Genomic DNA, 13,076 nt, shown 5'->3' with positions numbered 1-13,076 from the left:
GGAGGAGCAGGATCTCGGTGGGACCAGCGTGCTAAGAAACTGGGAGCAGGCACAGGGAAGGGGCCACGGAGGGGGGATCGGCCCTGCCGAGCTCCAGCATCGCCGCATCTCCTGCAGGTCCAGGCGCGCTTCCCCCCGCGGCACCGGGCCAAGGAAAACACCGGCAACCCGATCCCTTCCCGCGGCACGGGGGCCGCTGTTTGTCCTGGAGCCGGGCCGAGGGCCGATCCCGAGCCCGGGGCCGATCCCGAGCTCATTCCCGGCCGTGCCGCCCGCATGGCGCTGGTGCTCGGGGCCGTGCTGCTGGCGGCGGGCGCCGCCGTGCCCCCGGCCGTGCCCCCGGCCGTGCCCGCGCCCCGCGAGCTGGCGCGCTCCGTGCTGGAGACGCACGGGCAGGAGCTGCGGCTGCTGCGGCTGCTGGGAGTCGCCAGGACGGTAGGAGAAGGGGTGCGGGTGCGGGGGGTGCTCCCGGCTCCGGCACCCGTCCCGTGCGGGTCCCCACGGAGCTTTTCTCCCGGCAGAGCTTCGACTGGGGGACCCACTTCAGCATCAACTTCACGGCCCGGCAGCCGCCCTGCCCCCGGCCCCCCCCGGACCCCCGCGGCTGCCGGGGCCGCCCGGGCAGGGTGAGCGTGGGGCGGGACCTCCGGACCCGGGGGCGCGGGGGGTCCCCGGGGTGCTGAGGCCGCTCTGTCCCCAGGTGCAGCGCTGCTCGGCCCAGGTGTCCGTGTTCACCTTCCTGCCCGACGTGCCGCTCTCGATGGTGGAGTGCGGCCGGGAGCCGGTGAGGGCGCCGGGAGCCCGCGCCGGGGGTGGGACGCGTGTCCCGCTCACGTTGGGGGGGGTTTGTTGGCTCTGGAGTGAAAACCCACTTTATTTCTCCCCGCAGCAGCCCGATGGCAGCGCCCAGCCCCGCTCCCCTGGCACCAACCCAGGTCATTCCTCATCCTCATCCTCCTCCTCATCCTCATCCTCATCCTCCCCCCCGCGGCCCCGGCCCCCTCCCAGCGCGTCCCTGCGGGGACCGTCCCGCCGCGCCCTGTCCCCAACGGAGCTGGAATAAAGAGATTTCGGACGTGTGCGTGTATGGGGGTGACAGTTTGGGGGACCCGGGGGGCACCCTCGGCCTTGGGCAACAGCGATGGGGCAAGTTTGGGGTTGTGCAACCCCGCGGGCACCAACCTGACACGGGCAACGTGTCCCCTGTGCCCCACCGGGGACCCCGAGGGGGCCTGCGCCCCAAATCCCCCCCGTGCCCAGCCAAGGGGCTCCCAAGGGTGGGGACCCCCGAGGGGCTCAGATGCCACCGCCCATCCACGGGGACACACTGGGCCCCCCCCGCCCCGCGTGTCCCCCCCCAAACAACGGCCGCTCTGCGGGATGGGGCCGGGCCTTTCCCAAGGGGGGGAGCCGAGCCCCGGGGCGGGTCCCCGACCTCCCGTGGGGGATAAAAGGAGCCCGGGGGTGGCCGTGGGGACAGCGATGCCGAGCTCGTGGGTGCTGGTGCTGGCGGTGCTGGGGGGGGCCTGCGCCCTCCCCGCCCCGGCGCCCCTCGCCTACACGCAGGCGCTGGCCCAGGCCGTGGATTCCTACAACCAGCGCCCCGAGGTGCGGAACGCCTTCAGGCTGCTCAGCGCGGAGCCCGAGCCCGCCCCGGTGAGTGCCCCCCACTCGGGACCCCCCCACGGGTGACACCCCCACCCCACTCGGGATGCCCTATTTGTGATCCCCTACTCGTGGTGCCTGACCTGGGCTGCCCAGCCCGACCCTGAGGCCGCTCCGGTGAGTGCCCCCCACTCGGGACCCCCTATTCGTGATCCCCCACTCATGACTCCTGATTTGGGCTGCCCAAGTCCAACCCCTGAGCCCCCCCTGTGAATCCCCCCCGCGAGTGACCCACTCCACTCACTCGTGACCCGCTGTTCCTGTCCCCCCCACTCGTGGTACCCCACTCGGGGTGCACAGCGCCCACCCCTACGCCCCGCCCGGGCAGTGTCACCCCACTCGTGACCCCCCCCCATTTCTGACACTCCCTTCACACCCCTCACGGTCCCCACCCCGTGAGCCCTCAGCGCTGAGCCCACGCCAGCGATTGCCGCCCCACTGGTGACCCCCTACCAGTGACACCCCCACCGGACACCCCCCACTCATGACCCCCTGCTCCTGCCCCTCCCGCTCGTGACCCCGCTGCCCACGCGTGTCCCCAGGGCATGGAGCTGAGCTCGCTGCAGGGACTCAACTTCACCATGATGGAGACGGACTGTGCCGCCAGCGCCCGCGTCAACCCCGACGACTGCGACTTCAAGGAGAACGGGGTGAGGAGGAGAGGGAGGAGTGGGAGGAAGGCGGACACGGGGGCCCGGTGCCATCCCCGGGGTGACGCCGCGTGTCCCCGTGTCCCCCCAGGTCATCAAGGAGTGCTCGGGGCCGGTGCAGCTCCTGCAGAGTTCCCCCGAGATCGACCTGCGCTGCTCCGACGCCTCCTCCGACGTGAGTGGGGGGCCCCGGGGGGCACCCGTGGGTGGGGTGGGGTGGGAGGGTTCCTCCCCCTGCCCCGCATCCCCTAAAAGGGACACCCCGATGGCTCCGTCCCCCGCGATGGAGGGTGGGGGGTCCTGGGGAGCTCGCAGGTCTGGGTGGGGTGTCCCAGGTGTGGGGTCCTGGGTGGGGAATTTGGGTGCAGAGTCCATGGGGCGGGGCCCTGGGCCCTGGGTGTGGGGTGCAGGGCCCTGGGGGAGTCCTGGGTGCAGTGACCCGGCAGGTGCTGGGTGTGGGGTCCCAGATGTTGGATCCTGCGTGGGGCCTGAGTGTGGGAACATGGGTGGGGTCCCAAGTGTTGGATTCTGGATTTAGGGTCCCAAATGTCCCCGGTGTGGGGTCCCTGGTGGGGGGACACGAGTGGGGGTTCTGGTGTGGGGTCCTGGGTGGGATCCTGCGGGTGGGGTCCCTGCTATGGGGTCCTGGGTGGGGTCCCGGGTGTGCTCCCAAGGAAGGGGGGGGTGGCACACCCCCTGACCCCCATCCCTCCGGCAGCCGGTTCTGATCCAGCGCGGCCGCTTCGGGCGCTTCCTGGGCAAGATCCGGCACTTCCGGCCCAAGGTCAAGTTCAACGTGCACCTGAAGGGCTCCGTGGGCTTGGGCTGAGCAATAAAAGGGCCATCGGGAATGGCCGTGTGGGCACCGGGCTCCTCCTGTCTCTGGCACGCGGGGAAACTGAGGCACGGCTGGCACATGGGGAAACTGAGGCACGGCTGGCACACGGGGAAGCTGAGGCACGGCTGGCACACAGGGAAACTGAGGCACGGCTGGCACACGGGGCTGCTCCCCCACGTTGTCCCCAAGGGGATGTGGGGTCAGGGATGTGGGGTCAGACTGGGTACAGGGATGGGTTTGCTCTGGGGAGCCCACAGGGGCCCACCCATAAAAGGGGCCGCTCACATCCCAGCCACCATCGTCCCCACAGTGTCACTGTCACTGTCCCCACGGTGTCACTGTCCCCACAGTGTCACTGTCACTGTCCCCACAGTGTCACTGTCCTCCCTGAACCTTGTCCCCCCCAAACCAGCAGTGATGGCAAAGGGAGGTGGGGGGGACACAGGGGACACCGTGAGTCCCCTGGGGAGCAGCAAGAGTGGGGCTGGGGGGGGTTTCAGGTCCCGAGGGGACCCCCACGATGGACCCAGTTTGGGACAGGGACATGGGGGGTGCAGAGTTGGGGGGCTCAGGGACCCCTGTGCCCCAAAAGTGGCCAGAGCAGGGTCATGGCTGCAGCCCCTTGGGGGTGGCCCTCCTGTTCCCCCATATTCCTGTGGGTCTGTACCCCACAAACACCTCTGTGGGGGCCCCAGAGACTCCAGGGGACCCCCAAGGTGTCCTGGGGACATGGAGGGACAATCCCGGGGGTCCAAGTCCCTGCAGGAGGCCGGTGCCAGGATGAGACCGCGGGAGCCAGTGGTGCCCATGGGGCCAGGACGGTGTCGTGCCCGTTTTAGGGGGGCTGATCACACTCCCCCCATCCCCGGGACCCTCTGCCATCAGCGCCGTCCCCATCCCAGCGCCATGTCCCCCTTGTGGTGACAATGGCAGGAGGCGGCACAGCAGGGCCGGGAAGCAGCTGGATTTGGGGAGGGGCTCTCGGGGGGTCTGGCGGCACCTGCAGGGGGGTCCCTTTGCCTCTCCACGGCCTTGAAGGGTTGGGGGGACCCCAGATCCGCCCCACTGAGTGCCGCTCACTCGTGACAGCCCCACTTCGTGACCCGCAGGGTGTCCCCAGTTCTCAGAGCTCCCTGGCTGGGCACAGGGGGGATTTTGGGGGTCCGGGAGCGCTCGGGGGTCCCCGTTGGGGCGCAGGGACACTCAGGGTGACACCGGGAGCGATGCAGGGACGTTTATTGGCAGTGAAGCAGCCGCGTGGGGGGCACAGGGAGGGGACACAGGGAGGGGACACAGCAGGGTCCCCTCAGGGTTTGGGTGCCTTGAGGTTGAGCCTGTCCCGGATCCAAATCCGACCGCACTGGAAGAAGCCCCGAAAGCGCTGCTTGACCTTGCCAAAGAAATCCTTGATCTTGGACTTCCAGGTCCGGCCGAACTGGGAAAACAAGGAGCGGTGTCAGACTTTGGGAGGATGAGGAGGGACCGGGGGCACCCCCGGCAGCCGGGGGGACACGGAGCCATTGCGGCCCCCTCGTACCGCGGCCGGAGCCTTCTCGCAGGAGAGCTCCACCGTGGGCTGCTGCTCCTCCAGGAAAACGAAGCCCTGGCACCAGGTCACCGCCTGTGGGGACACAGAGGGGACACGGGCGAGCCCAACCCCCCCGTGCCTCAGTTTCCCCACCGGATAATCCCCAGTTGCCACAGGACGAAGCCTCACCCCGAGCCAGCGGCTCTTGCAGTTGCCGGTGTCCATTCCCGGTGTCCGGCACGTGGTTTCCTCCACGGTGAAGCTCAGCTCCTGCCGGCTCTGCAGGTCCGAGGGCTGGGAAAGGGGACAGAACCCATCAGGGCCCCACCGCCCCCAGTGCCCAGCCCCGCAACGGGCCGGAGCCAGCCCCAGGAGGGGCCACATCCAGCCTGGAACGGGTCAGGCTCAGCCCCGACTCGGCTGCGCTCAATCCCGTGGGGGTCAGACCCAAAACGGGGCACAAGGGTTGGATCCAGCACTGCCCGGTCCTGGAGCTTCTCCTGGAAAGGGAGAGCTCAGCACTCACCCAGCCGGGCCGGGGCTGAGCCTCCCGGAGCCGCAGGACGTGGGGACTGACGGCCCTGGCGTTGAGCAGCTCCACGGCCGCCGCCACCACGTCCCCGTAGCTCAGGGCCCGGGGTCCCAGCGAGGACAGGGTGGATCCGTCCCATCCGGGCGTGGATCCCTGCGGCCCTGGCGTGGAGGCTCCGGCCAGCCCCACGAGCAGCAGCAGCAGCAGCAGCAGTGGCAGCGCCCGGCACGGCCCCATCCTGGCTCCTGGATCCTGGATCCTGCTTCCCACCGGGCCAGGAGCGCTTTTATGGGAGCTGCCGTGGGCGTTCCAGGGGGCTGGGACACCGAGACATTCCAGGTGGGATGAATCGGGCCCAGAGCCCAGCCCAGCCCAGCCCGCTCTGGTCCCCGGGTCAGCGGGGATGGGTGTCTCGGTCACCTTTGGTCAGCAGAAGGTCACAGGGTTTGGGGTCCCTGTGCCATGGGGGTCACCAGGGCAGGGAATGTGTTACCAGGGGGTGACAGCGAGGACGGGGGTGACAGAGGTGACAGACATGGCCGTGGATGGTCCAGGGCGTGGTGGGATGAAAGGTCCGAGCCAGGTGAGGGTCGGGCTCTGCTCCCAGGGAACAGGGACAGGAGGAGAGGGAACGGCCTCAGGCTGGGCCAGGGGAGGCTCAGGTTGGATATTGGGAGCATTCCTTCCCCAGAAGGGCTGTCCAGCCCTGGCACAGCTGCCCAGGGCAGGGGTGGAGTCCCCATTGCTGGAGGGATTTAAAAGCCATTGTGGATGTGGCACTTGGGGACATGGGGCAGGGGTGGCCTTGGCAGTGCTGGGGTCTGGGTGGACTCCACGGTCTCTGAGGACTTTTCCCCTCAACAATTCCTTGATTCTCTGGAGACGGATGGGGTTTTCCAGCCCGGGGCTGATTTATGGCCTGTCCCTCTCTGCAAACAGGGTGGGTTTCACCAAACACCAACGTGGGAGTGGCCGCTCTTCCCCCAGGAGAGCAGGAAGCTCCAGGAGGACACCCAGGATCCTGCCCGGAGGATGACCCTCGGCTCAAGCCCCCCCTGGAGCCACACAGAGGGTTCGGAGCTGGGATCAGTGGAGGCCATGGAAAACACCCTCGTAAATCACACGGGGACAAAGCAGGGGGTGGCACCGGGAAGTCCCCGGGGAGGGACGGTGTCGGTCACAGCCCCACAGCACAACCCCGCCTGACCCCGGAACGTTCCAGGTCCAACCTTCCATGGAAAAGGGACCTCGGGTGGGATTATCCTGCACCACATCCAGGCTCACGCCAAGAACCTCCAGGGATGGGGATTCCAACACCTCCCCAGGGACTGACTGGTCTCTCTGGACAACCTCAGTGGACACAAAGCATCTCCCAGAGCCCGTTTTCCCTGGACTCTTCCATCAGAAGAAACCTCTTCCAGTTGTCTCTGCTTCCCTCCAAGTCTTTCCCAATTCCTTCCGAATTTGTCCCCGTTCCTTCCCAGATTCCCTCCAAATTCTTCAATTCCTTCTGAATTCCCTCCAAATTTCTCCCAGCTCCTTCCAAACTCCTCAGTTATTCCCGTTTTCCCCATGTATCCCACCTAGGATTTAACAGCAAGAGAAACAGCTTCAAAATAGATGTAAGAGATTTAAATTTCATTTTTAGGTGCCTGTGCCAGCCCCGAGCAGGCTCCAGACAGCCACGAAATCCTTGGAGGCCATTTTGGGACTAAAAAAGGGAAAATTCAGTGAGATTTCCTTGGGAATTTGTGACTCCCCGGGCATCTCCCACCTCTGAGAGGAAGGGGAGTAAATCCCCCCCAAAACCAAACCCTGAGCCCTGAGCCAGGGTTCATAAATCTGCTCTGCCCTGCTCATAAATCTGACTCGGGCTTTATTTGCCCTTCCCAGGACGTGCTCCTCATTCCGGAACACCCTCGGGTTTGTCTTGGAGCTGTTCCCACACCCAGACCCTGATCTGACCTGGAAGGTTCCCAGTCCGAGGCAGGGGGAGGGACTGGATGGGCTTTAAGGTCCTTCCAACCCAGCAGGTCAGGGATTCAGGGATACTGAAGGGAGGGCACGTCTGGTCCATCATGGAATCGTCCTGGAATGCTTTGGGTTGCAAAGGACCTTAAATCCCATTCCATTCCACCCCCTGCCATGGGCAGGGACACCTCCCACTGTCCCAGGCTGCTCTAAGCCCCAGTGTCCAGCCTGGCCTTGGGCACTGCCAGGGATCCAGGGGCAGCCACAGCTGCTCTGGCAATTCCAGCCCAGCCCCTCCCCACCCTCCCAGCCAGCAATTCCCAATTCCCAATCTCCCATCCATCGCTGCCCTCTGGCACTGGGAAGCCATTCCCTGTGTCCTGTCCCTCCAGCCCTTGTCCCCAGTCCCTCTCCAGCTCTCCTGGAGCCCCTTTAGGCCCTGCCAGGGGCTCTGAGCTCTCCCTGTGTCCTTCCCTTCTCCAGGGGAACATTCCCAGCTGTCCCTGCCTGGCTCCAGAGCAGAGGGGCTCCAGCCCTGGAGCAGCTCCGGGGCCTCCTCTGGGCTCTCTCCAGCGGCTCCGTGTCCCTGCCGGTCCCTGCCGGTCCCTCCGTGTCCCGGTTTCCCGCTCCAGGCCCCGGTGCGTCCCTGGTTTCCACGGCAACGGCCCCGCCCTGGTTCCCATGGCAACCGCGCCGAGGGGCGTGGCCACGCCTGTAAACACGCGCGCGCGCGCTTCGGGGCTAGGCCACGCCCCCAACGTCGCCTCGCGCCTCGACCCGGAAGTGGCGCGCTCCCCGCGCTTACAGGGCGGCGCCATGTTGGGAGGCCGCACAGCACCCGGGCCGCGCGGCGCCGCTGTGATTGGCGGAGCGCGGCACGTGACCTGAAGCTCCCGCTGCCATTGGGCGCCGGTGCCGCCGCTTCCACGCCCGGTGCGGGCGGGGAGGGAGGGGAGCTGGGGAATGGGGGAGGAGACGGGAACCCCCCAGGCCCTGAAACCACACCTGGAGCCAGGACAAAGCGGCTTCTGAGATACTTCGCCGGTTTTATTGGCTTTAAAGTCCCGTTTCACTGTCCGCTGGCACCGACAAGGCGGGACTGTCCTTACGGGAATTGCGGACTCATGGAATTGTCGAGGTCGGCAAAGCCCTCAGAGATCCCCGAGTCCAAGGCCACCCCTGCCCCATGTCCCCAAGAGCCACATGCACAGGGCTGGTAAATCCCTCCAGCGATGGGGCCTCCACCCCTGCCCTGGGCAGCTGTGCCAGGGCTGGACAGCCCTTCCCAGGAGGAATTTTCCCAATATCCAACCTGAGCCTACCCTTGAGGCCGTTTCCTCTTGTCCTGTCACCTGGGAGCAGAGCCCGACCCCTCCTGGCTCCGACTTTCTTCCAAGGAATTCCCAAGAGCCAGAAGGTGCCTCCTGAGCCTCCTTTTCTCCAGGATGAGCCCCTCCAGCTCCCTCAAAATTATTTGGGAGGCTGGAAGAAGAATGCTGAAAGCCCCAAAGTCAACCCCCCGCAGCTGCCAGGAACATCCCACTGCCAGAACCAGCACCAGCCATGGTGGGAGCATCCCTAATCCAAGCATCCCAGATTTTCCACCTGCCGCCCCCATGTGCACGGAAAGTGGGGGAATTAAGGACTCCACAGTTCCGTTTGCTTTAATTCCCTGGAGCCTCCTTCTGTCCCCATAACAGCACCTGCCCCCCTGGAAGGGCACTGGAGAACATCCCAGAAATCACCTTTTCCTTCTAATGACCCATTTCCAGAGGCTCACAGAGCTGCTGGGAATTCAAGGCAGCCTGGATGTCCCAAGAAAATGCTTCCACACGACTGGAACGGAGCCTTCCTTTGTCCTTCCCTGCACCCACCCCAACACCCACCCCAGCCTGAGCCTCCCCTGGCACAGCCTGAGGCCGTTTGTCCCTTGATCCCTGGGAGCACAGCCCGATCCCTGGTGGGTTTTTAAGGTCTTTTCCAGCCCATCCCATTCCCAGAGTCCAGGATTTCAGGATCCCTTGCTCACTTTTCCTTCTTTCCTCCTTCGAGCCACACTGATTCTCCCCTTTCCCACTGCTTTTCTCCAAAGGTTCTCAATCAATCCCAGTTCAGGGCTGGGGAAGTTTTAACCCCCCCAATCCGCCTCTGCCACGTTTCTCCTCCTGAAGCCCCCGGGGCTGTGGGGGATTGGGCGCTGTGCCTCAGGGAATCCAATCCCAGGATTCCCACCGGGAGTCAGGGCTTTCCGATCTCCCCCAAGCTGTCGATCTTGATGATGATGGGCCAGATGCTCTTCATTTGGGAGAAGTCCTGGAGCTCGAACTTCTGGCACATGGAGTTCAACATGTACCTGACAGACCTCAGCGCACGCCGGATCACGGCCTTCAGCGACCCCCCCTGGGATTCCACACGTCCATTCATTTTCCAGGAGGTTCCAGGATCCTTCAGAGGCTTCGCTCCCTTCCTCGCCCCTGCAGCCGGGATTGGGGCGGGGGGTGAAGCCCCAGTTCCCAAAATCCACTTCGGGGAGCGTCGCGCCTCCGACGTCGCCCCCTTGGCGTTCCCGGCGCTCTGGAGGCCGCGCGGCGCAGCCGCATCCATCGGAAGAGAAGCCCCGGGGTTTGTCCCCTGCGCAGCAGCGTGGCAGCCAGAGCAGCCTGCCCACGGCAACCCCAACCTCCTGTAGGGCCGGTAGCGCCGCAGGATCTCCCTGGCTTTCCGGACCATCCTGCAGAAGCGGGACCGCGGCCGCACCACCCGGCAGCGCGCGGCCCCACCCCTGTGGGGTCTGCAGATCTTCCTGGCCCGGGGCCTCTGGAAGTAGTCGTGTTCCCACAGCGAGCACGGCCTGGGAGCGCAGGGCGTTCCTGGCTCGCACCGCAGGCAGTAGCTGTGGTCCCTGGCCACGGCCGCTCGCAGCTCCTCCACCTGCAGCTCCCGGTTTCCCAGGAGAAGCGTCGCCTCTCCCGAGGCGTGTCCGTGGTTTCGGGCGTGGCCGTGATTCCTCTCCTCAGCGCGATCCCACAGCTGTCCCCAAGGACACACGCTCTGCTGCTTCGTCACGGAATGAAGCAGGAACGTCTCGCTCGGGATTAGGTTTTCCATCAGTTCAGGTTTCTCCTCCACTTCCTCCTTCACGAGCCATGGCCAGACTTGGCTCCCCACTCCACTGTCCGCTTCCGACAGGAATTTGCTCCTTCCCTCGTGACAGCCAAACTTCTTCAGGAGCCTCCTGGCCTGGAGACAGCACGACATGCTCCATCCTGCTGGGAGAGGGGTGGGAAGGGGTTGGATTCTTCCCGGCTGGAGCAGGAAGAGGAACATCCCTTCTTCCTGGTCCGGGACCACCTAGGCTCCACATCCCAACCTCTGCCAGATGTCAGGAGAGCCCAGCAGTGGGAGAGGCCCTGGAGGTGGCCCAGGGATGGGGCTGGAGCTCCTCAGGGATGGGGCTGGAGGGAGGAGGATTCACCTGGAGACGAGGGCTCTGGCCCCTCCTCCAGCTCCTGGCACCCACTGGCTCTGGGCCACCAGCCAGAGGACGGCTCCTCCAGCCAGCTCCCGGCGTGTCCTGCAGGGAAAACAGCGCATGTCACCGGCCAGGCCGGGAATCCTGACTCTCCATGGCCATGGGAATGAATGAAGAGCCCTGTCCTTGTCCCCACCAGGAATCCCAGCTGCTCCTTGGCCATGGGGATGGAGGAGGGAGCCCTGAGCCCAGCCTGGATGTGAATTCCATCCCTCAGGGTCGGGATGTTGCTGCTCACCTGGAGAGGGGCAGATCCACGGCTCTTCCCCGCGCTCCAGCCGGTGCAGGATGTCGGGTTTGGGGCCTGGATAACCTGGGGATGGAACAGAAAGCCTTGTGCTGTCCCTCATCACGGGAAAACCAAGGACTGGGCCACCCTGGCTGTGCCTCACCGTGCATGGAAACACCTCTGGGATGTGGGAAAAGTGAGGGAGAAACCAGAGCTGCTGCCCAAGAGGGATTTACTCCCAAGGATGAAGGCAGAGCCCTGATGGAAATGTGGGAGTCAGCTCCCAGCTCCGCTGACGGGCGTTCCCAGTGAGGGAATGTCTCCTGCTCATCCTGGGAGCAGCTCCCAGGGGTGGGACATCCCACCGTGCTCCCTGATCTTAGGGAATCATTTCCAGGGGTGCTCAAACCCAGACCCAAATCCTGCCTTTTCCAGCACTAAACTCCCTGATCAGCCCCTATTAGAGAAAACTCCTCATGGAAAGGGTTGTCCAACCCTGGAGGGATTGGAAAGCCACGTGGACGTGGCACTTGGAGACATGGATGAGTGGTGGCCTTGGCTGTGCTGGGGAACGGTTGGATTTGGGCATCTCCAAGGCCTTTTCCAACCTCGACTCTGGGATTCAGTGTTCTGGAAGCCGCACGGCCCCGCTGGGGTGGCACCCGAGGGGACCCCTGCCCGGGGCGATTCCCGGGATTACCCAGGGAGGTCAGGAGCTCGTAGGTGTCCGACACGACATCCCGGTACAGCTCCCGCTGCCCCGCCGGGAGCGCGTCCCACTCCGCCCGGCTCAGGAACACCGTCACGTCCTCGAAGGTCACCGGCTCCTGCCACGGGATCAGGGATCACACCTTCCCCAGGGATTTCTCAGGGATCACACCTTCCCCAGGGATCACACCTTCCCCAGGGATTTCTCAGGGATCACACCTTCCCTCAGGGATCACACCTTCCCTCAGGGATCACACCTTCCCTCAGGGATTTCTCAGGGATCATACCTTCCCCCAGGGATCACACCCTCCTCAGGGATCACACCTTCCCCCAGGGATCACACCTTCCCCAGGGATCACACCCTCCTCAGGGATCACACCTTCCCCCAGGGATCACACCTTCCCCAGGGATCACACCTTCCCCAGGGATTTCTCAGGGATCACACCTTCCCCCAGGGATCACACCCTCCTCAGGGATCACACCTTCCCCCAGGGATCACACCTTCCCCAGGGATCACACCCTCCCACAGGAGAAGCCTCTCCCATGCCAGGGGAGCTCCCAGGACACGAGGCCGTGGATGGCACCATCCCAGGAAGGTGCATTCCCCACTCTGGGGGGAGCTGCGGATCTGGGAGAGGCTGGAATTCAGTGCCAACCACTGGAATCCGGCTCCTCGGGATATGTTTTACCGTTCCTACTGGGAGCACTCCATGATCCCCATGGGACTGGGATAGTCCAGGACCCCCCCAGGTCACCTGGAGCTGGGCAGGGGGGAGCTTCCAGGCAGCCCCCTGTGACCCCCCAGAGCACATCCCAGGAAATCCCCCGGGATCGATCCCAGTGGGGAGGGGAGGGATGTGGGGGAGAAATGTGGGGGGTGGTAGGGGTTTTGGGGTGGGGGGGATTGGGGGAATGGGATGGGGGGTTTTGGGGGGTGATGGGGATTTTGGGGGGGTGACGGGGTGGGGAGTGACGGGTGGCGTTAGGGATGGGGGTCTTCGGGGGGAATTTAATGGGAGTGGGGGGCAATGGAGGGGGCGATGGAGGGGGTGATGGGGTGGGATCGGGGGTGTGACGTGGGGGTGATTTGGGGGGGTATTTGGGTTTTCGGGGTGGGGCTGAAGGGGTGATGGGGGGATGATGGGGTTGGGGGGTCCCTGCCCATTTGAGGCCAAGCCCCGCCAGCAGCATCGGAGGGGGCGCTGCGGGACCCCCTCGGATCCGGGGGGGCTCGGGGGGGGGCGGACATCGAGGGCCCGGGCGGCGGCGCGGGCAGCCCGGGGCTCCCCCCGCCAGCGCCCGGCTCCTACCTGCGCCTGCCCCGCCATGGCGGCCGGGGGGCTCCGCGGGTCTCGGGGGGGGGCCCGGGAGGTTCCGGGGGGTCCCGGCGGCTCCGCGGCCTTTCCCGCACGCGCTTCCGGTA

The 13,076-nt window shown here is 65.5% G+C and overlaps 4 protein-coding genes across 8 annotated transcripts; 2 read left to right on the top strand and 2 right to left on the bottom strand.

Annotated features, from left to right (window-relative positions):
* The first annotated feature begins 191 nt into the window (after positions 1-191).
* On the top strand, positions 192-1,140 carry LOC138105569 (antibacterial protein PR-39-like). 2 transcript variants are annotated; one of them, XM_069005709.1, is made up of 4 exons: positions 192-435; positions 522-626; positions 701-784; positions 890-1,140. In XM_069005709.1, the coding sequence occupies exons 1-4, from the start codon at positions 277-279 to the stop codon at positions 1,061-1,063; spliced, it is 522 nt and encodes a 173-aa protein (XP_068861810.1). In that variant the 5' UTR covers positions 192-276; the 3' UTR covers positions 1,064-1,140. The 2 variants fall into 2 exon arrangements, with proteins under 2 accessions (XP_068861810.1, XP_068861811.1); XM_069005710.1 differs by lacking the exon at positions 522-626.
* A 324-nt stretch (positions 1,141-1,464) lies between these two features.
* Positions 1,465-3,174, top strand: CAMP (cathelicidin antimicrobial peptide). Its single transcript, XM_069005708.1, has 4 exons — positions 1,465-1,656; positions 2,208-2,315; positions 2,407-2,490; positions 3,034-3,174. The coding sequence occupies exons 1-4, from the start codon at positions 1,483-1,485 to the stop codon at positions 3,142-3,144; spliced, it is 477 nt and encodes a 158-aa protein (XP_068861809.1). The 5' UTR covers positions 1,465-1,482; the 3' UTR covers positions 3,145-3,174.
* A 1,213-nt stretch (positions 3,175-4,387) lies between these two features.
* On the bottom strand, positions 4,388-5,450 carry LOC138105567 (cathelicidin-B1-like). The gene is made up of 4 exons (XM_069005707.1): positions 5,208-5,450; positions 4,871-4,975; positions 4,691-4,774; positions 4,388-4,588 (listed from the first exon to the last, which is right to left on the bottom strand). Exons 1-4 carry the CDS (start codon positions 5,448-5,450, stop codon positions 4,460-4,462), a joined length of 561 nt encoding a protein of 186 aa, XP_068861808.1. The 3' UTR covers positions 4,388-4,459.
* A 2,780-nt stretch (positions 5,451-8,230) lies between these two features.
* On the bottom strand, positions 8,231-13,076 carry LOC138105566 (uncharacterized). Of its 4 annotated transcripts, none has more exons than XM_069005703.1 (5): positions 12,964-13,076; positions 11,646-11,772; positions 10,955-11,029; positions 10,660-10,758; positions 8,231-10,453 (listed from the first exon to the last, which is right to left on the bottom strand). In XM_069005703.1, exons 1-5 carry the CDS (start codon positions 12,979-12,981, stop codon positions 9,423-9,425), a joined length of 1,350 nt encoding a protein of 449 aa, XP_068861804.1. In that variant the 5' UTR covers positions 12,982-13,076; the 3' UTR covers positions 8,231-9,422. The 4 variants fall into 4 exon arrangements, with proteins under 4 accessions (XP_068861804.1, XP_068861805.1, XP_068861806.1 ...); XM_069005704.1 differs by having other exon boundaries at positions 8,231-10,450; XM_069005705.1 differs by lacking the exon at positions 10,660-10,758.

The sequence above is a fragment of the Aphelocoma coerulescens genome, chromosome 2 (genome assembly GCF_041296385.1).
Source record: "Aphelocoma coerulescens isolate FSJ_1873_10779 chromosome 2, UR_Acoe_1.0, whole genome shotgun sequence".
NCBI lineage: Eukaryota > Metazoa > Chordata > Aves > Passeriformes > Corvidae > Aphelocoma > Aphelocoma coerulescens.
The sequence above is the reverse complement of the archived record's forward strand: the minus strand, read 5'-3'. Positions and strand labels throughout refer to the sequence as shown.